At 30.6% G+C, this 25,601-nt stretch overlaps 2 protein-coding genes and 1 long non-coding RNA gene across 9 annotated transcripts; all 3 read right to left on the reverse strand.

Moving 5' to 3' along the window:
- Positions 1-3,175: 3,175 nt before the first annotated feature.
- On the reverse strand, positions 3,176-11,774 carry LOC141447368 (uncharacterized). Of its 5 annotated transcripts, XR_012454282.1 has the most exons (7): positions 11,509-11,774; positions 10,019-10,125; positions 8,596-8,715; positions 7,020-7,165; positions 5,550-6,171; positions 4,542-4,654; positions 3,176-3,897 (listed from the first exon to the last, which is right to left on the reverse strand). It is a non-coding gene; the product is annotated as an uncharacterized lncRNA (long non-coding RNA). The 5 variants fall into 5 exon arrangements; XR_012454280.1 differs by having other exon boundaries at positions 4,542-6,171; XR_012454283.1 differs by lacking the exon at positions 3,176-3,897 and having other exon boundaries at positions 3,913-6,171; positions 8,609-8,715.
- A 1,326-nt stretch (positions 11,775-13,100) lies between these two features.
- LOC141447370 (replication protein A 14 kDa subunit-like) lies at positions 13,101-15,408 on the reverse strand. The gene is made up of 3 exons (XM_074114836.1): positions 15,267-15,408; positions 14,285-14,471; positions 13,101-14,200 (listed from the first exon to the last, which is right to left on the reverse strand). Exons 1-3 carry the CDS (start codon positions 15,357-15,359, stop codon positions 14,130-14,132), a joined length of 351 nt encoding a protein of 116 aa, XP_073970937.1. The 5' UTR covers positions 15,360-15,408; the 3' UTR covers positions 13,101-14,129.
- Positions 15,267-24,452, reverse strand: LOC141447369 (uncharacterized). 3 transcript variants are annotated; one of them, XM_074114835.1, is made up of 8 exons: positions 24,434-24,452; positions 22,200-22,296; positions 21,401-21,575; positions 20,619-20,683; positions 19,804-19,906; positions 19,085-19,212; positions 17,240-17,344; positions 15,267-17,158 (listed from the first exon to the last, which is right to left on the reverse strand). In XM_074114835.1, exons 3-8 carry the CDS (start codon positions 21,522-21,524, stop codon positions 16,925-16,927), a joined length of 759 nt encoding a protein of 252 aa, XP_073970936.1. In that variant the 5' UTR covers positions 21,525-21,575; positions 22,200-22,296; positions 24,434-24,452; the 3' UTR covers positions 15,267-16,924. The 3 variants fall into 3 exon arrangements, with proteins under 3 accessions (XP_073970936.1, XP_073970935.1, XP_073970934.1); XM_074114834.1 differs by lacking the exon at positions 24,434-24,452 and having other exon boundaries at positions 22,200-22,367; XM_074114833.1 differs by lacking the exons at positions 22,200-22,296; positions 24,434-24,452 and adding an exon at positions 21,646-21,999.
- Positions 24,453-25,601: the final 1,149 nt, after the last annotated feature.

The raw sequence follows: 25,601 nt of genomic DNA on the forward strand, positions 1-25,601 counted from the left end.
TTGAAATTCCTAAGATATGGTTTCTTCTTATGTGGCAGAGGCACACTTGCCTAACTTACAACTAAGCTTAACCAAACTTTCAAATTAGATACGTTAGCCATCCTTAGAAATTCCTAAGATATGGTTTCTTCTTATATGGGAGAGGCACACTTGCCAAACTTACAACTAAGCTTAACCTAACTTACAAACTAGATACTTTAGCTATCCTTTGAAATTCCTAAGATATGGTTTCATCCTTTATGGCAGGGGCACACTTGCTCAACTTACATCTAAGCTTAACCTAACTTAAAAACTAGATATGTTAGCCATCCTTTGAAATTGCTAAGATATGGTTTCTTCATATATGGCTGGGGCACACTTGTTCAACTTACAAGTAAACTTAACCTAACTTACAAACTAGATAAGTTAGCCATCCTTTGAAATTCCTAAGATAGTTTTTTTCTTATATGGCAGGAGTACGCTTGCCCAACTTACAACTAAGCTTAATCTAACTTACAAACTAGATACGTTCGCCATCCTTTGAAATTCCTAAGATATGTTTTCTTCTCATATGGCAGAGGCACACTTCCCATCTTACAACTAAGCTTAACCTAACTTACAAACTAGATAAGTTAGCCATCCTTTGAAATTGCTAAGATATGGTTTCTTCATATATAGCTGGGGCACACTTGCCCAACTTACAACTAAGCTTAACCTAACTTATGAAATAGATACTTTAGCCATCTTTTGAAATTCCTAAGATAGTTTCTTCTTATACGGCAGGGGCACACTTGCCCAACTTACAACTAAGCTTAACCTAACTTATAAACTAGATTCTTTAGCCATCCATTGAAATTTCTAAGATATGGTTTCTTCTTATATGGCAGGGGTTCACTTGCCCAACTTACAACTTAGCTTAACCTAATTTACAAACTAGATACATTAGCCATCCATTGAAATTCCTAAGATATGGTTTCTTCTTATATGGCAGGGGTTCACTTACCCAACTTACAACTAAGCTTAAGGGGTTCACTTGCCCAACTTACAACTAAGCTTAACCTAACTTACAAACTAGATACTTTAGCCATCCACTGAAATTCCTGAGATAGTTTCTTCTTATACGGCAGGAGCACACTTGCCCAACTTACATCTAAGCTTAACCTAACTTAAAAACTAGATATGTTAGCCATCCTTTGAAATTGCTAAGATATGGTTTCTTCATATATGGCTGGGGCACACTTGCCCAACTTACAACTAAGCTTAACCTAACTTACAAACTAGATACTTAGGCATCCATTGAAATTCCTAAGATATGGTTTCTTCTTATATGGCAGAGGCACACTTCCCAACTTACAACTAAGCTTAATCTAACTTACAAACTAGATAAGTTAGCCATCCTTTGAAATTCCTAAGATATGGTTCCTTCTTATATGGTAGGGGGGTTCACTTGCCCAACTTACAACTAAGCTTAACCTAATTTACAAACTAGATAAGTTAGCCATCCATTGAAATTCCTAAGATATGGTTTCTTCTTATATGGCAGGGTTTCACTTGCCCAACTTACAACTAAGCTTAAGGGGTTCACTTGCCCAACTTACAACTAAGCTTAACCTAACTTACAAACTAGATACTTTAGCCATCCACTGAAATTCCTAAGATAGTTTCTTCTTATACGGCCCGGGCACACTCGCCCAACTTACAACTAAGCTTAACCTAACTTACAAACTAGATACTTTAGCCATCCTTTGAAATTGCTAAGATATGGTTTCTTCATATATGGCTGGGGCACACTTGCCCAACTTACAACTAAGCTTAACCTAACTTACAAACTATATAATTTAGTCATCCATTGAAATTCCTTTGATATGGTTTCTTCTCATATGGCTAGGGCTCACTTGCCCAACTACCAACTGAGCTTATCCTAACTTATAAACTAGATACTTTAGCCATCCTTTGAAATTCCTAAGATATGGTTCCTTCTTATATGGTAGGGGGGTTCACTTGCCCAACTTACAACTAAGCTTAACCTAATTTACAAACTAGATACTTTAGCCATCCATTGAAATTCCTAAGATATGGTTTCTTCTTATATGGCAGGGTTTCACTTGCCCAACTTACAACTAAGCTTAAGGGGTTCACTTGCCCAACTTACAACTAAGCTTAACCTAACTTACAAACTAGATACTTTAGCCATCCACTGAAATTCCTAAGATAGTTTCTTCTTATACGGCAGGGGCACACTCGCCCAACTTACAACTAAGCTTAACCTAACTTACAAACTAGATACTTTAGCCATCCATTTAAATTCCTAAGATATGGTTTGTTCTTATATGGCAAAGGCTCACTTGCCCAACTTACAACTAATTTTAACCTAACTTACAAACTATATAATTTAGTCATCCATTGAAATTCCTTTGATATGGTTTCTTCTCATATGGCTAGGGCTCACTTGCCCAACTACCAACTGAGCTTATCCTAACTTATAAACTAGATACTTTAGCCATCCTTTGAAATTCCTAAGATATAGTTTCTTCTGATCGGACTGGTGGGTAATTAGGCTTAAAAAATGATACAGACTAGGAGAAAACAGAGTCGGCAAAACCAACAAAGAAACGAAATTCAAGAAAAAACAAGAAGACGATTAGCAACTGAAACTCCAGGCTGAATTTAAACAAATCAACCAAGAAACAAAAGATTTTAAAACGATGAAACGTGTAATGTATAAAATCGGAGCCAGTGTTTTTTGTCGCGAAGTGTTGTGCAGGATGTGTATCCGAGATAAATCAAACACAATAATTAATTGGTCGGTATATTTGTTTCTCATTTAGACTTAAAAAACCGAGTAAAAACATTGTTAGTGGCCACTAAAATGTTTTAAATAATTATAATTCCAAGTATTCATTTAGGTGAGTAGTGAACATGCAATTAGTGAAATGATTTAGTTTTTTCATGCATTATTATCATGCTATTAGTTTCACCATAGTAATTAAATATGAACATATAAAATAAGTGGAATTATAATTAACATTGAAGCGAAAGATTATACTAGAAAATTTGTAAAAGTAAGTGTTAATTGAAGCTACATTTGAGCTTTAAAAAGTGTACTGTCTCTGTTAGCCTACTCCCGGGAGTAGTTGCCCAGGGAGCACCTCGAGGAGGTAGAGATCAGATTTCGCTCCCCAAAAATTACCTACCGATTATTGCAATAACTATAAGGTTAAGGATTATCCTTCCTTATAAATGCATTGTACAAACTTAAAATCTAGATATTGTTTTCAATAATTGAGAACGTTTTAAGATTTGCTTTATCGACGTGTAATGGAAGAATTATTATAATAAAATTTCTCATAAACCTTGAATAATATTTTATTTTCCCTCAGTCTAGTATATTATATTTAAGAATATAAGAAATCTTTTTAAGGAAACGAAAAGTCCTCCAATTGTTTTAAATAGAAATTGATGGATCTTTCCATTGCTTACAATTTTTTTTTTATGATGTAATTGACTAGCCATAAGAATCATAAATTCGCTTAGTGTATTTATTTTAAATCAAAGATATTAATATCTTTCTTTTATTTAGTGCTTAACTCCAAAGTGGAGGTTGCCTTTCTTATTTTGCGCTTTAAAATTATTTCAATGTCCAATCAATTGTAGATTGTAGCATGTTTCATTTGAATCCTTAATTTATTTCAATTTTATTTTAAACTATTTGAATTTCTATTAAAAAATTTTAATTTGAGTTCTTATTGAATAAAATAATAAATATTATTATTTACTTGTTTGTTTCCAAAATTTAGTTAACCCTGCGTATTCAGTTCAAGGTAGTAAAGACAGTCGCACGTTCGGGGTGACTTGCTTCACAATTCGGACTATTGTATGTTTTAGTAAAGTTGTTAAGAAATGTCCCAAGGTCTAAAACTATTCCAAGAGTTAAGTTACAATAAAAAAAATTAATAACTAAATTTAAAATTAGAATAAACATTAATTACAAGTCAAAATGTAAAAATTAATTAAGTGAAATAGGAAAATAATTAAAGCAATAAGAATCATTGCTTGTCCAGGCATGCAAGATTCGTTGGTCGACCACATGCTAATTCAATTTTTTCAGTTTCTTAGTAAAAATAATATTTAAAATAATAATAAACATTAATTTTATGTTAAAATGTAAAAATTAATAAAGTGATATAGAAATATACTATAATTAAAGAAATACTAATCATTGCTTGTCCAGACATGCAAGATTCGTTGGTCGACCACATGCTAATTCAATTTTTTCAGTTTCTTAGTAAAAATAATATTTAAAATAATAATAAAAATTAATTTCATGTTAAAATGTAAAAATTAATTAAGTGAAATAGGAAAATAATTAAAGAAATAAGAATTATTGCTTGTCCTGGCATGCAAGATTCATTGGTCGACCACGTGCTATGTAATTCAATTCTTTTAATTTTTTAGTAAAAAAATATCTAAAACTCCGTAAATTTAATATAGTTGTATCACTTTATTAATTTTAATACAAATTTGATTGAAATTAATTAAATAAATAATAAAATCTTACTTACGTGAACAGCATAGATGTTGACTGGTCGGGAGCCCAATGGCAACTGACTGCAAAAATCAGTTAGTCGCCATATTTGAACTTGGATTTTTTTTTAAATTAAATTTAAGCATTATTCTGTTTAAAATGGATTAATAACAAGTTAATTTAGATAAAAAAATGATTTTCCCACACTAGTAATAGTTTTAAATTTTTTTTTTTAATAAATAATTTGGGACTACTTTATGACGTCACTCAAAAGCACATGGTTTTGCGGAAGAATACAAAAAGTAGTTCCAATTGAAAATTGATAATACTAATTCCTTTCTTTTAAAAAATGAAAGAATATTAAATTATCAAATTGAATTAAGTAGTTAAAAATATATTTTCCATTAGAAATTGTTTTTTAAGGCAAAAATGAGCACCTGTACTTCTGACCTTCTTTGGCTAATTCCTGAAAATCTGCTCGATAGATTTTCTTCAAATTTGGAATTTTTATTAAATAATAGGTAAAGTTTAATGATAAGTTAAGGGTAAAACTCAAAATTTTATTTAAATGCTATTTTACGATGTTGACCTAGGGCTGAAGTTGTACTGAGAAAGTGGTCTCTAAATAAGTTTTCAGAGAACGGTTTTCAGTAAAATTTATGTAATACGGCTTAAATAAAAAGTACACAAAGTTTAAACAAAATCTTTTAAGCTGTTTTTAAGAAAATCCGTAAAAAGTACTTAACCTATTACCTATTCTTTGTTTCAAAGAATTGTGGCAAATTTCCACGAACCTACGCGATAATTTTCTTTTTTAAGTTAATATTTTTGCAAAAACTTCATTGCCTGTAATTCTTCATTAGTGGTAAGAGCTTAATCTTGTGTTGAAATTGTTTCAAATGTAAGCCTTAGAGTGGAAACCCTAGATAAGTCAATATTCATTCATATTGAAATTATAGCTTGAATTAACTGTTCATTTACGCATTATAATTGAATTTTACATCATATTTAAGAATAATAGTTAAGTGTAGGCGGAAACTTTTACCTGTGAGCCGTTTTTTAAATAACTTAAATCAGCCTTTACCCAATCTTCCTTTTTCCCGTAAGTGCACTCAATCAATTTCTTTATATTGGTCTAAAAAATAAAATTTAGTTTCTGTTTATGTGATGTGCCTGCTTTAAACAAGTTATGTTATACTTAGGGCAGTTTAGACTCCAGGTGTGATGTTCAGTTCACCAAGATAGCTCCAAAACTAATCAATATTCAACCACATATATATACATACAATATTTACTTTTCTGGTTGATCAATATTCATCAAAATAGCAATTTCAGATCAAATTAATGTATTTTAACAATAATATACCACCTAGAATCCTGAAGATTAAAATTCGTAAAAATTATTTGAATCTGGGATCGCATTCCGTTCAAAATGCCATCAATTATGTGATTTGCCATCATGTATGTGAACGTACAGCAGTTTATTATCAAATAAAGTTATTCTATGTAATTTCTATAGAAAGCTTTGTAAATTTGTTAAATTTTATCATACCTGTAAAACGTTGTTGTAAAAAAGATGATAGTTTATTACCGTTCAGTTTCTGTATAATCTTCTTACCCACATTAGCCAACAAATAAAGTTTACCAACAAATAAGATCAAACTAAGCTTAAAAGCAAAGATAAATTTGTGAATTATATTTGTAATAATAGTAAAAAAGCTAATATTTTTCAAACATTGAATTACAGGTTTTTCTTTTTATTCAAAAATATTAACAAATTGTATGGTTTACCAAAATCTTCTTATAGTAAGTTCTAGAAGGCAGCAAAATTTAAAAACTAACCACGAATTTTGAAGAAATATAGATTTATTTAATTCTATGTATGAGTTATACCTAAAAAATCAACTCTCTAAACGTTTCCAATAAAAATGAATGTTTTATTAGATAAAATACATGCATTTACTGCTACAGTGTAGAGTCATAGGCCCTAAATGATATGTTAGATTTGAAAAATCAATTCGGATGGATCCTAATTTTCAATAGATACTTGAGAAATGAAAGCATATTAAAATTAAGTCATATACAAAGTAAAAAGTAACCATTTTTTAAAGCATTAAGTAAAGTTTTATGTTTTTTAATTTGGCTAAAAAACAGCCATCTGTTGATTGGATGAGTAATAATATGATCAAGATATTTATTAATATTTATAAAGCAAGTTAAAATGAATTATTTCTATCATTTTCAGATACGAGTGAGTCAGTTTTAACGTTACAAGTGCAAGACCTTGAACAAGCTAAAGAAAAGTGTTATTCTACAATTATTCACCTCTACAGTCTACAATAGAGAAAACCTCTACAGGAAGTAATGACTTTATAATAAAATTACGAATTGAGGCATCAAAGAGATGGCACTGGATTTATTTCAAAACAATTTTATTGTGACATTCATGTAGAAATATTAATAATGAAAATCTTAGTTAAGTCTTAGTTAATATTTGTGATGTTTATGTACTTACTTTATAGATATCCTTAGATTAGACTCTAAACATTTGATGTAATAAACCTTTCATTATTAATTTTCTAGTGTAATTACATTTTCTTATCACTTTTCTTCATGTAAATAAACTCGGAGAGTACCAGTCGATTGAAGTTTTCCCAAACTCTGTAAAGAATTTATTAAACTTATTGTAAAAAAGTTTATAGATTATTTTTAAATAATAAAAAAAAGTAGTTAATTAATAATATTGTATTTATTTTTCGTTTTAATCTCTTAAATAATAAGAAATTAAAAATAATAAAAAAAAATACGAGAAGTGGAAACATAAAAAAAAATAGTTAAAAAAGGCCTCCAAAGTCTTGAAAGAGAATCTTTAATCGTTAAAACAGTGATTCTTATGCTACCGAGGAGGACAGTACAAACTGCAGTTCATTCGTTTTTAATTCTATTGTTTTTATTAATTATTATGTAGCTCGAGCTTTTTTTAATTAGGAAAATATTACAGTTAGATGGCATTAAGTATGTGTTAATTAATGATACCGGAAGTAAGCTAAAATAAATTGTTTTATGCTGAGAAAAATGCATAAATTGCATCCTGCTTGTCTAGTGTGCAGTAGTACTGCCAGAGTATATAGGTAGATGATTTTCGCAGGGTGGGAGGGTGCGGTTTATAATTCTTATTTATCATTAGACAGGCAGACATATGTCATGATACCTTTTATAATTCTTATCGTTAGACAGGCAGACATATGTCATGATACCTTTTATAATTCTTATCGTTAGACAGGCAGACATATGTCATGATACCTATTTGATGTTTGGATTTCTTTTAGAATAATCCTAAAGTCGCTAATTTTTGAGTAGACAGACATACGTCATAGTACCTATTTTGTATTTGATGTTTCGTTTATTTTTTTTATAATTCTAATAGAAGAACTTTCATGTGTGTTTATGACAGTGATTTTTAGACTAGACAGACATTTGTTATCATACCTCTTTCATATTTGATGATGTGAGACTGGAGTGGATATGTTTCAAGTGACGAGCGACAGAGCGATACTCTCCCCTATAACACTCAAGTCGCACTGAAAAGAAATCTTGTTTCACAGCTGTATATAGTGTTAGTGCTACCTGGTGGCAAATATGTAAATTAAAATGTGTTTACATAGTTGACAAGTTCAGTAAGTGCTGCTACCTTGTGACCATTTTTTAAACTAATTTTTCTTCAATATTTTTTTAAATGGTTTTTACTTCTTGATTTTTGAAAAGAACCAAGTTCGATCCAACATATACAATCTAGGATTGCCTTCAATACGAACTATCAAATTCAGAAACAGCAGCATTACAGTGAAATTAAGAGACTATTTCCACAAATTAAACATTTTATATTAAAAACAAAGAACATGCAATTGTTCTTTGAAGTAAAAATTCTAACATTACATTATGTAGGGGAGAAAATCGCTCTGTCCCTCGTCACTTGAAACATATCTACTCAAGTCTCACATCATCAAATATGAAAGAGGTAGGATAACAAATGTCTGTCTAGTCTAAAAATCACTGTCATAAGTGCATATTACATATAGTTAACATAATACTTGTTTCATTAACTGATTCTTCACAAAAATTTCCTAGGATAGATGATTTTCGTCTATTTCCTTGTGCTTCTATTAGTGAACAGTTTTGCAGGCAGTACTCCTGTATCAGAGGCATTTAATCTGAAAATCAACATTATGTACAATCAACAATATTTATGTACTTAAAATAATTAGTTTTTACTGAGTTTAGCTTGAATTAAGAACCTAGACAAAAAAAACATTTATAATAATTGATGTATTCTTAAAAATTAAATAAATGTGACTGCAATAAAACTAAAGCATTGATATGACAGTTTAAATCATTTTTTAAAGTTCCTAACCCTTTCTTTCAAAGAAAATGAAATATATTTTCAAAAAACATACTTATTATTTATCAAAAAGATTACTCTGATTGAACAACAACAATGCATACGAATATTCTAATTTTTTTATACAGAATAGAAATAGTTCTGTGATTGGAAAATATAACAGAATTTCAATCAAATTAAAACCTTTCAAAAAATTAAAACTTTTTTTTAGCTACAAAGATGAAAATTTACATGAATAAAGTTTTAGTTTATGTAGTATTACTCTGAACGTTGTAAATAATAGATAAGAATACTTGAAGAACAGTTCGAAAGTTAGAGAATGTAGTTTAGTTTATTATAAAAACAGAATGGATGCGAATTATCTCGTAAATAAGGTCGTACTTGCTGGAAGTATAGAAGGATCCTTCAAAATAATGAAATGGATTATAATAGCGGATTTAACCATATTGAAAAAGTAATGAACAATCTAAATATGGAAACTGTTCTGTCACTTAGTAATGTTTCTGAGTGGTATGGTATATTCCAGAATATTCGAATTTGTTTAGAGACACGGTTAATATGCACTCCGTAAATTTAATATAGTTGTATCACTTTATTAATTTTAATAAAAAATTGATTGAATTTAATTAAATAAATAATAAAATCTTACTTAAGTGAACAGCATAGATGTCGACTGGTCGGGAGCCCAATCACAGACAACAATAGGGCAACACGCCCCATCTGCCTATTTGAGATACTTGACTTAATTGTTGCAAAAAGTTCAGTTTTGAAGAAGTAAAAAGACCAATCAAATTACAATATATAATTAAATATTCTGAATGTGCAATCTGTACAACACTAATGTTTGTGACTTAATAATTCACTTCAGTAAACCAATTTGATCACTAAAAAGTTCTATGATGATAGAGAATCATTAAAAGTGTAAACACAGGCACTTTTTTTTTAAAAAAAACGTAAATCTAAGTTCATGTACCTTCTGGATAGTTTGAATTTTGGCAAATCATTGCATTTTCTAGGTATCTAATCTATGACTGTATACTTTTTTATTTTTAGATAATACGACATAATATCTTAACTGAGAAACAACATGCTGTAAGCTAAAAACATGTACTTACTGTTGCTGTAGGAGTTAAAATGTATTACACTGGATAAAATGTCATCAACTCAGCCTTTTGTTTGAATTGAACTAGTTCAGAATTACCATTAGAATGTCGAAAGAACGCTGAGAACAAAAATAAAAATCATATACACATATAATTTATACCATTGTTTTCATTGTAATTTACAAATATTTAGATAAAAATCAATTTTCAATAAATTAGAATTAAAACTACTGGTGCAAACCTAGCAAAATCCAAGGTTTATAATTCTAGGACTTTATTAAGCTTTAAATTATTAATTTAAATTTCATGGAGATTATTCTCCCCTTTAAATGAGAGAAATGTGAATATTTAAGTGGAAGTTCATAATTCCCAAATACGTAATCTTAATTAGCAATTTACGGTAAATCTTTACAATAGCCCACTAAAAATATTTCTTTATTTTATATTTACATTTAAATCTGGCGGGTTATATGGTAACGCGAATCAGAATCACTTCGAATTATTAATTCAAGATTGAAAATTTTATTTAAAAAAAAAATTCGTGGGGGCTGTGCCCCCCACACCCCCCTTTATGTGGGGGCTTTGCCCCTGATCTATTTTTTATTTTTATGGGGGGCTTCGCCCCCCACACCCCCTCACTACACAACTAATCCACACACAACTCTAATTTGTAATTCAGACACATGAAAAACAAAACAAAAGAAGCCTACCTTATTCAATGCAATCCCTATCCTTCTGTTAGTACAATTTATTTACTCCCTTAAATAATGCTCTCATTTGATCGCCCATGGAAGAATGTCTCCTTTTCATACTTAACACACTTCAGACCTACATATCTATTACTAATGAAACCAACACTCATTCAAAATTTTGAAACTTTCATCTCTCCATCTTCACTCATGCTTTAAATAAAAGAAAAACTGTAGATTTTAAACGTTCATGTTTTATGAACTTTAAAAAAAAACGCACCTAAAGTTACACACTGGACACTGGCGGGAACTGATAATACGTTGGAATGGAAGCAGTTACTAAGTGTGAGTGTACTGCGCATGCTCACTAAAAATAAATAGGCAAGAAATTCAAAAAAATTATATATAGCACATTAGCGGGAAGTTGAGAAATTTAAAAAGAATATATTGAACATTGGCGGGAAGTAGTTTAAAAAGTCAACGGTAACTGTGCTGTACTGCGCATGCACCAAAAATAAATAGGCCACACCTCCGTGGGCTATTGTAAAGATCAACCCAATTTACTTTTACAGTAATAAAGACGACCAAAAATGATTAACATTTACCTACGAACTAAATCTACCTACTCATGACCGTGGAAACATTTTTAAGAAACAAAAGAATGAAGACTAAAATCAACTTTTTAAAATTACATGCGTACACTTAGAATGCATCTAGTATCAACTGTCTTGGAAACATGTCAATTTCATAAACACTTCTGATCATATCAACTCGTAATTAAAAATCAAAGTATACACAAAAAATGTTGCTTACCTGCAAGAAGTCCTTAACGTAGTAATGATGCAAAAACAAGTTCTTCAATTTCCTAGGAAGTTTTCACATAATAGATAATGCAATCCAGTTTTCTAAGCTATGTAAAGTTCTCACTCACTTAGTTACAGCAGCATCAAGTTAATACTATCACAAAATGTTTATCAACGTAGGTGAAGTACATTTAATAAATAAAGCAAATTATTACTGTTGCTATATAATAAAGAGAATGTTTGGACAAAACCGCATAACCCTTTTACCCCACTGCATTACCGGACAGTTGTTTGGTCAGGAGGTTATTGAATGTTTATTTTAAAGTACGTTTATGCTACCTAGCGGTAATCACTGGAACTAGTTCCTGTGTTTCTAGTTCAAGCTACTACCGCTAGATAGAATTTGCGTGCCCTTAGCATGTATTTTTTTTTCTATTCCTAATTTTAAGGTAAGATATAGTATAGAATTTCTAATAAGGTTGCCCAATTTCTTTAATTTAAATATAAGGACTTCAATTTCTGATTTATTCTTTGATTTAATTAGAGCAAATATCAAAATAATATACTTATAAATCCCACTCTCTTGACAAGCTATGTTTAATAGAACTAACCAATCTTATGTAAGTACTTTAATCATTATGGGACAATAATATTGGTACAACAAACGAGGAAAATTCTTAATAAATCTCCATAAGATGTATTGATATTTCACTATTTACAAGTAACGTAACTAAAATTTCCATAAGTAAATCACTAAAAACTTATATTTTTATAAGAAGTTGAAGATGTGGAGTACAAGGTTGTCAACAAATCTAATATTCCTCAGCCATGCTAATCTTTAATTTTTGCATGATTTAAACACCTTTCTTATTAAGTAAGAGAAAATAAAAGATATTAATAGAGAATAAAAGAATACATATATCTTTATCCTAATTGCTATCAAGGAGAGACAAAAAATGGTTTTACAGATGTTATACAAATTTTCAGGGATGATTTTGACAAACTGCCTAAACGCAGCTAAACCCCCTGCAGATTGATGGTATCCTACCTAGTTGTAGGTATCAACTCCTCACAGTGCATCATAAACCAGTGGACTGTTATTGATTAGACCGCGAAATTATTGATGGGGATCTAGAGTTTTATTTGCTTGCAGAGGATCGTCTCCTGTATGGCGCTCAGACATGGTGTTTACGTTGTACACAACGTGCTATGGAGAGGAGCATCCTTATATCCTCCTAGGAGTCCGAGCTAAGGTGATTAGAAGGAAGATTTGTCTCAAGATGTGGTGATGTAAGCTAAAAAATGAAATGGAATTAGTGGCTGGTCATCTGAGAGGATTTGAAGATGAAAGGTGGACACGAACCTGCGTGGAATGGTGCCCTTTCGTCAGGAAAAAAAGAAGAAGGAGATATGGAATAGCGGGCATTAACTTTAGTAGAAAATCAAAGCATAGAGAATAATGGGTGACATTAAGAGAGGCCTTTGTCCAGAAATGGGCCTCATTCCAAAATCAAGCATTTATCATTTATAAATTTGTTTTATAAGCATTTATTATTAATTTAACAATGTGAATTGTAAATTTTTTTTTTCTCTATTTTAATATTATTATTCATTATTTATTAACAATGAAATTTCACGAAAAATTTATTTGTTTATGGAATTAATAAAGGCTATTTTTATTTACATGAAAAAGATAAAGAAATCTAACAGATTATGAAACGAATAACTGCAAATATGAAGAGAAACGATCTCTTAATTTAATAGTAGACATTCCACTTTTTAGGAACAAAGGTTTACTGCATAATACAGACGTATTTATTGTAGGGCATTACTGCATTGTGGATTCTAAGGTATCTGAGAATAAGATAAAGATCCAACAAAAGTCCTTGGATGAAGTTGAATTAATGTAAGATCAAGATGATTAAATAGTAAAATTTTAAATAGGATTACGACATTAAATTTCCACACTGGAACTACTGCTGTTACAGCGATCCTAGAATATTCATTATTTCAAAGTGTTTTACAGATCAATGTAAAATAAATGGAAAAGTGGAATAAAAAAAATCATAATTTTACACTTTTCTAGTGAGTTAGGATAAAAGCAAGGCTTATCAGGAAAATACTAGATATTTCTTCAGGTTCCGACCTGTTTAAGAAAAAAACAATAATTTTCCTCTTTAAGGAATTCCTAAATACACACATATTTTCAGCCGTGACCTGTTATGATTGCTGTAACGAGTCACAATGTTAACAGCTATCTACATAGGGCCTTATAACTCTGCTGCCACTTTCTTATTAAATAGGGCCTTACAACTTCTGCTGTACTTTCTCCATGTTAAAGTACTGTCCTATTGAAACTATTAAAAAGTTAGTAATTAAATCATTAATAATGAAGGTAAGGTAAAATTTGATATATCACATTCGCTTCAATAATGTATTTTACGTACAAAAATTATAGTGATATATAACTAAAGAAGATGTTAAGGAATGAAGATAATCAATCGGTTGAACTAATCTAAAGCAAGCACTATAATTAAATGTCAAGTAAAAATTTAGGACACAATTAGCACTTAATATAAGATAAATGAATGACAAAATTCTTTGTAAAAATAAAATTTCTAAAAAGTACAATTATAAAGAATTTGCCCATATATTTGGAACGGAATGTATTAATTTTACAACTTCATTTGTTAAATCTGCTTCTGAAAATATAAAACATAAAAATGCCAACTTTTAAGACTTTTTTAAAACTAATAACTTGAATAAATAAATACATCAAAATTTACCATAAGTTTCTGCTATCTCTTTTGGAAATTCCATGTAATAATCACATATTAAGGTACTTCTATCTTTTACAATACCATGCACTTCAACAAGGCCGGTAACTGGAACTGTGAGTGGGCTCCTCATTGAAATAGTAATCACCTGATTATCTGTTGATTTTATTTCGAATGAATCACCTTTTGGGTTTGTCTGGAAAATATAAACTCATTTTAAAAAATAAATAAAAATAAAGTAAGAGAACATTAGCAGGTTGTATCTACGAGAGTAGATACTGAAAGATCAGTGCAAGTCTTCTACAAAAAGGAATAATTTTAACTTGACCATAAAACAAGCTACCGAAAATCGAATTTACCTCTTTAAATAAAGATAAAGCATGATTCCTAGGTTGCTTCTCTAATTGAACAAGGATAGCCTTGTACTGACAGAGAATCATGCCACTGTAGCTAAGAAATGCTTTCAATTAAATTCAATAAATAAATTAAAAATTTAAACTCGATTTTAGTCAATGTAAGTCTTGACACTTTCCAAGTCTACAATAAGTACAGAAAATACCATCAGTAAATCTTCTATAAACTTGAATTATCGGGAGAGCTGTCACCTATTATGGGCATATAATGCGACAGCAGTGTTCTATGCTGGGCTTTCGGCAAGGGAATGGAGTTAATACCTTCTTTTAAGCGCGATAATTTCAACCAAGAATAAAAGAAACGATAATATTCAAAGATAACTCATTTCACGAAAAAATCTAAAACTGTTCTAGCTATTACAACCTAAATAACTTTACTTCTGGGATGGAAATCACCCGATTTTGCTCAATTACTAAATCTAACTTTATAAATTGATTTATTAAATTAAGAAGCAATATAAACTTAATTGATACAGTTAAGTCAAAGTACCGTCGGTAGATTCATTTATAGAAATTAAATTACTAAAAAGATTTGACAGTTTCCACTTCAATAAAAATGTTTTAAAGTCGTTACTTACACTTTTTACTTCACCATAAATAGTAACAGTTTTACCCTGAAATTGAGGCAAAAGTGCTCCATTCACCAGTATTCTAAATGCACTTTGTTCCATATTGAATTTGATTTTCAATAGAATTCACTATAACACAGCAACAAGTAGCTAAAATTACTTAATCTAAACCAAATACTGTTACCGCCTTTAACCATTATAACCTTCTACATATTCATATCGATATTAAATTAACCTCATATCGAGGGTTTCCTCAAAAGAAGTTAGCAAAAATTGCTTTTTACTGTAAATTAATTAAAATATAATGAAAGTAAATTACTTTCATATCTCTACCGTTAGGAAATAATTTAATTTAAAGGCTAGTAAAGGTACATACGTACAATGAACGCTCATTCCAATTCTTCCTTGACATCGCAAACTTTTGCTTGGCTTTGAACAATCTAAATACAAAAATTATATTTTCCAACTAATCGACAGAATAAACTAAAGCTACTCCTTCAAAACATCCTGAAGACCTTTCTGTTCCTTGTTCCCAAAACTCGTAGCTCTTAGAACTATGATTAGATTGCACAGAATGGATCAATACTTCCTAAAAACTAACTATACACGAATGTTGCCAGAAAAAAAAGGTTTATTTTTTCCTTTAAACCTTTTCCAGGACTTTCAATCATCAAACAATGAGACGTGATGGTAGCTGGTTGGGGTGGGGCCCGCTAGAAAGAACAGGCATTACTTAACTTGCGGTGTTTATTTTATTTTCTGAAATTAAATTACATTTCATTAAAATTGTAGTAAAAACGGTTCAAAATATGTTATGAATAAAGAATCGTAGTCAATGTTCCTTAATATAATAACCAGAGCTTGACAAAAAAGTCTATTAATCAGGTGAAGAGTAAGTAGCACCCTAAAATAAAAAATGTTCTTCCAAACGTGCGATCTGTTTCATTCCGCTTTAAGCAATTTAAATCAAACCATTGCGACTATTTAGCAATTAGTTTGTTTAAATGATTGCTTATATGTAGAACCGTAATATAAGCAAATGACTCCAGAATGCGGCTGAAGCCTAGTCAAACATCTGAACGAAAAAAATAAATGTAAAACCTAGAACGTAAAAACAGAAGTGGAAACGCTGAGAATAGTTTTAGAAGAAGTGATTTGTATTTTATTATTATTATTGTTTTAAATGAATTCCAACCCATAATATATTCGCTGGAATTGAAAGATACGATGAGTTGGCAAAACAGAGTTCATTATTTTCACCAACCGAACAATCTCTAAAATAAAAATCTGATGGTTCAATACGTAAAGCCTTGATCAATTTCATCGATATAAGAATTAGGGTGCAATGAAGATATAATAGTTTTCGGCAAAAGGACAAAAATACTTAATTGTTAGAAAACACAACATCTTTTCCAATGATGAGCACATTTGACCACATTTAGACAAGTTTACTCTCACAATACTGAGTAGTTTTTATTACTTCCAATTAGAGTAAATATAATACTTTTGCAAAAAGATCTTCATAATACCAATTGTTATTTCATAAAATTCAGAAAATAAGAAAAGTTTTCAAAGTGATAAATCTAAGATCAGTATTAATAATTTAGTTATGTTTATATAGAAAATGTATCTTTATAATAAAATATAAAATTATAAAGAAATAAAAACTATAACAACACATCATTATGATTATATAGTTTTCTTTTTTTGACAGTGGTAAGTTTTGTTTTATTATTCACTTGCTGTTCTTGCTGTGCACTTGAATGTGTTTTGATCGGTGAATAAGAACGATCTCTTACAATTTGAGAATGTCTGGTTACTATAGGTAATGGCTCAAATCTTGGTTTACTTAAAATATTACGGTCTTCATGTGGTTCCACGACAAATTTTCCGATTTCCATCTATACAAAAATGGTTTTTAAAAGATTTTGAGCGCTTCATACAAAAAACAATATCAAAAAAAATTATTTTAAAAAACTCACATTATTAAAAAGATTCATATTTGCTGCGCATCTTTCTCTTAGTAACTTTATTTCTGTTTGAGCACTGGCCAAATCTCCATTCATTTTACTCAGTTTTTCTTCATACTACACAGTTACATAATTAATGTCAAAAACAAAAACAAACAAAATGGTAAAGATAATAAAAAACTTTAATAATAATAATACGAGCTATAAATAAATAGATGAAACTGGTTCTTAATAATTCTAAGAGTTCCACAATTTTTAATTGTCCATATTTTTATGTTCAGCTACTGCAATAAGCAAATAGTAAGATGGAAGATTTCAGACATAGGTTTCACCTTTATTATTATTTTTTTTTTTTTTTGTGGGTTACACCCTTAGTTTTAAACAAAAAATTTTAGAGATTGTTTTCTCTGTGGGGAACATCCACTTCTTCAGGCATCGTGGGAGCAAATTTCACAAAATTGCTTCAGTACAAAGAGCCTGAAATGTTAATAGTTTTAGCGAGTGGCTGCAGTTAAAGTTTTTCTTACAGCGTTAAAAGACTTTCCATGGTGCTAAGAGATGATCACACCATGTTTATAACAAGATTACTAGTCGATTCGTACAAAATGATCTGTTGCAGACAAGAAAATAAATTCAATGACATGTTTTTGTTATAGGTGATTGAATTCGCATACTGGTTTCATTGTTGTTGTTTTTTTTTAAATATAATTTAACAGGTTGACTTTAATGAATTTAAATGTCCACGATTCTTTTAATATCTTTAAAAGAATCTTTTTATGTGGAAGTTAAATTCTTTTCCAAAAGATGTTTATGAAAAACAAGAGGAAGGATAGTGGAATTACATAAGTAATCTAAGGTCTACATTAAGCACTCTCATTTTGTGGATCTCAATAAAAGATTCTTCTGGGACATGGAGTAAGGTATAATTTGTGAAGGAAAGTTTGGTGTGATGGATTTTTGAAGCTGTCCCGAAATCCATACTGAGTTATGGTGCGCAAATATGTGGCAATCAAGAATTCAAGGAAGTTGAAATCCTATTTTGTTATGCCATTAAAAGATTAATCGGTTTTCCAAAACATACTCTCAATTATATGCTTCATTTGGGAACGGGTACACGGCCAATTTACTTATATACTCTACGATTGCACGCATAGGATTATACTTTCAGTATATATTTAAAACCCTTTACAGAAAAAATAACAAATAAAAGTTTCATGAGCGATGAGTAAGGCTACAATAGGTTGGTTTAGGACTTGGACTCAACTTGCGGAGAAAAATGGTGTTATACTTAATTCTCTAGACTAGGATGCACTAAAACGTCAGATGCTTCAGGTCTTAGAATATGAAAAAAAGGTTGAGTATAGTGCGTTTGCAAAATTGGCCTCTAAATATGGTGTTCCATACCATACATAAACCGCTGGACCATCAGATACAGTCAGTCTGATGTAAATAATAAGCTTAGTGCGGATAAAATTAGAGCGATATTGAAAGCAACAGATGAGTTGTATAGTTTGAACTACCTGGCACCAAAATATCGTATATAAAAGTAGATTTGGAGTTTAAAAAAAAAAAATCTGGAAAATGAATGCAGCGCTCCCTGGAACTAGAGATACTCATTCTGCAAAAGTAAACCGGTACTTTTGGTTTGAAAACTTTTTCTAGAAAAAATATTTTTGGAAAGTAAGCGTTTTGTTTCATTTTGATAAGGAAAAGAGACGGAAGAAGTACGAAAAAGTTTTATTCATGGTGAAACATGTGTAAAAAAATAATTTACAATGTTTTTACTTTTAAGAAAATACTTAGCAGGTCTCAGACTCACAGTTAAAAGTAAAAAAAATTAATCATTTAGTGACTTACAGTTGATATTGTTTGTGAAATAGTATGCTTACAATCTTCTTCCTTCTTTTGAAGTTCATTTTTTAAGCATTCTATAGTACTTGCATTTGTTTCGTTCAATTTAGCAATGTCTGTTCTGAGGTAGAATACTAAAAAAAAAAGAGAAATGTATAAGAAATACTGGGAATTCAAAATAATATCAAGCATACACAAAATACAAACGTTTCAAAAATGGTTTTCTCAATTTTTTAAATTAGTATTTTATTTTTTATGTCATTTTAGTTTTTACAAGATGTTCTTTATTTATCCTTTCCATTTCTGAATTTTTTCTTTGTGTTCTTAAGTGATATCGATCCTTCTTCTGATCATTTTAAAATTCTAACTTGGAAATAAATTAGAATTTTCTTTACATCGTTTTATTTTTTAAATGATTCTTTGTTATTTACGGTAGAAATGGAAATAAAAAACTTTCATAAGATTACTAAACAAAATTAGATTTGTCCGTCGTTTACTGGACGTATGTTAAATGTACCCCAGACCAGTTTCGGATTTTTATCCATCATTAGAACAGATTAATCAGTTTGATGTAAAGGATTTGATAATCCGAAACTAGTCAGGGATACCAACATGTGACTAAGGCGGACAAAATCAACGACTAAAAAGCGAGGTTTTTTTTTGCAACTGAGTAGAGGGGGGAAGAAAATGCATGTACAATTCTACGATTAAACAATTTTTCCAACCTTCTTCTTTAGCTGCTTCCTTAGTTGATTTTAATTCATTTTCATAATTTTCCATTAAATCCCGTTTTATACGATCCCACTTCTCTTGTTCTTCATTATATTTCTGAAAACAAATAAGATTAAATTTCTAAATAATTAGAAATTATTTCTGACCATCACATATGGATCTGTTCTCAGGTAGCGAAGCTAAATGCAGTTTTTGGGATGACCCCATCAAGGTCTAGTAGAAGATCAGCTGCTTTTTTATAAGATCTATCATTTTCCCCACCAGTCTTTTTTTATATATTAAATTCTTGGTCTTAAGGTGGCTAGCAAAGTTCTGGTATAGCCTCTTTGCATGTATAATCAGACAGATCGTAAAAGTCACTCCCTATCCCTACCCATCTAACATAATGCACAGTGCAGGCCACTTGCCGGCGAGTTCTTGTATAAGTAAGACATATCCCTTGTACAGCAAAGACTTGTAGAATTTGCTTGAGGCATGCTGGCCATTAGTAACTATCTCTCCAGTTCAAAAGTTTCAAGGGCCGTTAATTTCAAGAAATTATTTTCCAAATAGCCGTTAAGTCGGTCAGAGATTGCTCAAGGCTGAGCTGAGCGGGATGCTCAATAGCCGCCCAAGTTCTTTCCCCAGATCGGCCCAAACTTAGGCATCACAAAAACATAATTCTAATAACTAGTTTCAGCTACTTTTTGGTGACACCAAATCTCAGTAATGAGCACCAAATTTAAACATGGAGAGAATTATAACTTTTCTTTATTATTTAATACTAAATGAGATTTTTATTATTATTATTTAAGATAAAGGTCATTACTTTTACGTTTCTTTCAACTTCTTCTTTTAACTTCACATTTTCTTGATTTAGTTTCATATTCTTCTCTGAAAAAATATAATTACTAAGCAGTTAAATAATATTAACAGAAAATAGATTTCTAATAGGAGTCTAATATTGAATTCGAATAGAAAATTTGACAACAGTACAAATGCATCAAAAGCCCCTACTGGACTTTAACCAAGAATTCTGCTAGATCTGGTTTGTAGTGGTCATTGCAAGTTTTTAATGAGAAAGAGCCACCATTCTACTATTGCGAGAGTGCGAAGGAAAGCCTGCAAGCGGCTTTAAGCTCAATTAGGACCATTGAACTTTGCACTGTGAGCTATTTTTTTAACGCTGGCTGTTGGTGAGAACCAAATATTAGGATAGCATAAGAACTCAACATTATCATCAGTAAGAAATAGTTAAAGGCATTAAAACTAAACAGATATTAGAAGTGCAACAAAGAGAGGATAATAAATATTTGAACAACTGGGAAACCCGAACAGGCGTAATGTATTATGCTCTCAGAAAGAATAAAACAAGAAGTAATTAGTAAACAAAATATTCTTAGGGTAATAAAAGAGCAGAGAGATTCTATCAGAAATAGAGCCTATCTCCGTTTTCCAATTTCTGGCGCTACCTTAAACGAATGAAGTTAGTACGTTAATCACAGTCACAATTCAATTCACAGTTAGTCATGCAATGTAATGGAAACACACAGCATTGCTGAATTTTAACATTACTTTAAAATAAATTTAAAATTAAATTTAACGTCCTACCTCGTTCCTCGGAAAATCTAGACAATATTTTTTCTAAATGAATTATATGTTCTTGTTTGCTATTTAAGAGAGATTGAATTCTTTTCTCGTTCTCTTGAGAAATCCTAAGTTCATTTTTTAGCATTCCTATAACCGCTGTTAATTCTTTAATTTCATTCCATTTTCGAGTATAAGACTGAAAAAAAAAATATAATTTTGTCATGAACATGGACTTTTTTCATACACCGAAATTGAGATGAACTTACTTTTCTCCAATCAGCTATCTCATTCAAAAATATCTTTAGATCATCATCAAGCATCATTTCCAGTGACACAGCAAAATTATTCGAGACTTAACAAAAAAATATTTCTAACACTGATAAACCTCCTATACTGTTACACTTTGTGCCTAACAATTTATAGACTCCAACTTCACTTTTTTTTAATTTAAATTTATAACAAAAACAATAAAATGGTAAAACCATAAACTTTTATCAAAAAAGTAAAAGAAACATCAAAAATATACAAAGATAAAACTTTCTAATTTCAAGGCCAATGTAGAACAAAAAACACAATTCGTCTACAAGAATTGAATTTAAGGTTCCGAAAAAAAAGCTAACCAAATTATCCCAACATTAAAAGTAAAAACTACAGAAAGAAAAAAAAAACAAAAAACTAATGATGCTAATTTTACAATAATTCCTTTCTTTCTAAATATCACACTCTATTTTGAGGGCGAAATTAGAGACTTAACTCTTGGTCACATATTTAGCAAACAAAACTTCAGAAAGAATGGAAAAATTAAAAAATCTTCACTTACGTTTCAGAAAATTCCTTCTTTTCTTCATTGGCATTCAATTTTAAGGACAAGGGTAGATACCACCCTCTTAGTCGGCTCGGTTTGGAAACGGAAGTTCCTTAAGAATAGAAAAAAAAGAAAATCTTCATTAACAAAACTAGAATTTACTTATTTTCTTTATCATATGTTCCATTTTAAAGCAACGGCAAAATAATACACTCTTGGACGGTTCGTTTTGGATGCAGAACTTCTTTAAGAATAAAAATAATAAAAAATCTTCACTTACGTTACGGGAAAATCATTATTTTCTTCAACTTAAATTCTATTATAATAACGAGGCAAGTAACAACAGTTGTGCGCCACATTGTGAAAACAGAAATTATCGAAACAATAGAAAATCTCCACTAATATTACAGGAAATTCCTCATTTTCTTCATCTTACATTCTATATTAAGGAAGAGGCTACAAAGTACGTTCTTGGTCGTCTTGTTTTCGAAAATAAAGTTTAGAAAGAATGGAAAAATTCTAAATCTACACTTACAATTCAGTAAAATTCCTTATTTTTCTCATCTTACATTCTATTATAAGGACGAGGCTACAAGATACATTCTTGGTGGCCTGGTTTACGAAGCAGAAGTTCAGAAAGAATGGAAAAATTCTAAATCTACACTTACAAATCAGTAAAATTCCTTATTTTTCTCATCTTACATTCTATTATAAGGTCGAGGCTACAAGATACATTCTTGGTGGCCTGGTTTTCGAAGCAGAAGTTCAGAAAGAATGGAAAAATACTAAATCTACACTTACAAATCAGTAAAATTCCTTATTTTTCTCATCTTACATTCTATTATAAGGACGAGGCTACAAGATACATTCTTGGTGGCCTGGTTTTCGAAGCAGAAGTTCAGAAAGAATGGAAAAATTCTAAATCTACACTTACAAATCAGTAAAATTCCTTATTTTTCTCATCTTACATTCTATTATAAGGACGAGGCTACAAGATACATTCTTGGTGGCCTGGTTTTCGAAGCAGAAGTTCAGAAAGAATGGAAAAATACTAAATCTTCACATACATTTCAAGAAATTCCTTATTTCCTTAATCTTAAATTAAATTTTAAGTACGAGGATACATAGAACGTACTTGGTCAAGTAAAAAGTAGATTTTCAGATGAATGGAAAAATATTAAATCTTCAATTACATAACAAGAAATACCTTAATCTCATCATCTTACAATCTATTTTAAAGACGAAGCTAGATTGTACACTGTTGGTCGCCTAGTTTTGGAAACAGAAGTGAAGAATGAATGGAAAAATAGAAAATCTTCACTTAGATTGTAGGAATTTCCTTATTTTCATCACCTTACATTCTATTTCCAAGACGAGGCTAGATTGCACATGGTTGGTCGTCTCGTTATGAAATAGAAGTGAAGAATGAATGCAAAAACTAGAAAGTTTTCACTTATACTACAGGAATTTCCTTATTTTCATCACCTTCCATTCTATTTTCTAGACGATGCTAGATTGTACACTGTTGGTCGCCTAGTTTTGGAAACAGAAGTGAAGAATGAACGGAAAAATAGAAAATCTTCACTTAGATTGCAGGAATTTCCTTATTTTCATAATCTTACATTATATTTTCAAGACGAGGCTGGATTGTACAATGTTGGTCGCCTTGTTTTGGAAAAAGAAAATAAGAATAAATAGAAAAATAATAGATCCCACTTACATTTGAGGAATTTCCTTATTTTCATCACCATACCTTCTATTCTCAAGACGAAGCTAGATTGTACACTGTTGGTCGCCTAGTATTGGAAAAAGAAGTGAAGAATGAATGGAAAAATAGAAAATCTTCACTTAGATTGCAGGAATTTCCTTATTTTCATCACCTTCCATTCTATTTTCTAGACGATGCTAGATTGTACACTGTTGGTCGCCTAGTTTTGGAAACCGAAGTGAAGAATGAACGGAAAAATAGAAAATCTTTACTTAGATAGCAGGAATTTCCTTATTTTCATAATCTTACATTATATTTTCAAGACGAGGCTAGATTGTACAATGTTGGTCGCCTTGTTTTGAGAACAGAAGTGAAGAAAGGCTGGAAAAAATGGAAATTCTTTACTAACATTACAGGATTTTCCTTATTTTCATCATCTTACAATCTATTTTACTGACGAGGCAAGATTGTACACTGTTGTTCGACTCGTTTTGGAAACAGATTTGAAAAATAAATGGAAAAATAGAAAATCTCCACTTACATAACAGGAATTTCTTTATTTTCTTCATCTTAAACTCTTTGTTTAGGACGAGGCTGCATTGCACGTTCTTGGTCGCCTGGTTTTGGAAAAAGAAAATAAGAATAAATAGAAAAATACTAGATCCCACTTACATTTAAGGAATATCCTTATTTTCATAATCTTACATTCTATTTTCAAGACGAGGCTAGATTGCACACTGTTGGTCGCCTAGTTTTGGGAACAGAAGTGAAGAATGAACGGAAAAATAGAAAATCTTCACTTGCATTAAATAAATTTCCCTATTTTCATCACCTTACATTCTATTGTAATGACGAAGCTGGATTGTACACTGTTGGTCGCTTCGTTTTGAAAACAGAAGTGAAGAATGAATGGAAGAAATAAAAAATCTTCAATTACGTTACAGGAATTTCCTTATTTTCTTCATTTTAAACTCTTTGTTCAGGACGAGGCTGCATTGTACGTTCTTGGTCACCTGGTTTTGGAAAAAGAAAATAAGAATAAATAGAAAAATAATAGATACCACTTACATTTGAGGAATTTCCTCATTTTCATCACCTCACATTCTATTTTCAAAACGAGGCTAGATTGCACACGGTTGGTCTCCTCGTTTTGAAAACAGAAGTGAAGAATGAATGGAATAAATAGAAAATCTTCACTTACGTTACTGGAATTTCCTTATCTTCATCACCTTACATTCTATTTTCAAGACGAGGCCAGATTGTACACTGTTAGTCACCTCTTTTTGAAAACAGAAGTGACGAATGAATGGAAAAACTAGAAAATCTTCACTTAGATTGCAGGAATTTCCTAATTTTCATCACCTTACTTTCTATTCTCAAGACGAAGCAAGATTGTACACTGTTGGTCGCCTAGTTTTGGAAACAGAAGTGAAGAATGAATGGAAAAATAGAAAATCTTCACTTAGATTGCAGGAATTTCCTAATTTTCATCACCTTACTTTCTATTCTCAAGACGAAGCAAGATTGTACACTGTTGGTCGCCTAGTTTTGGAAACAGAAGTGAAGAATGAATGGAAAAATAGAAAATCTTCACTTAGATTGCAGGAATTTCCTTATTTTCATCATCTTATAATGAATTTTAAAGACGAGGCTAGATTGCACATGGTTGGTCGTCTCGTTATGAAATAGAAGTGAAGAATGAATGCAAA

Source organism: Rhodnius prolixus, unplaced genomic scaffold, assembly GCF_049639745.1.
Source record: "Rhodnius prolixus isolate KJV_2025 unplaced genomic scaffold, Rpr scaffold_7, whole genome shotgun sequence".
In the NCBI taxonomy this organism is placed as follows: Eukaryota; Metazoa; Arthropoda; class Insecta; order Hemiptera; family Reduviidae; genus Rhodnius; species Rhodnius prolixus.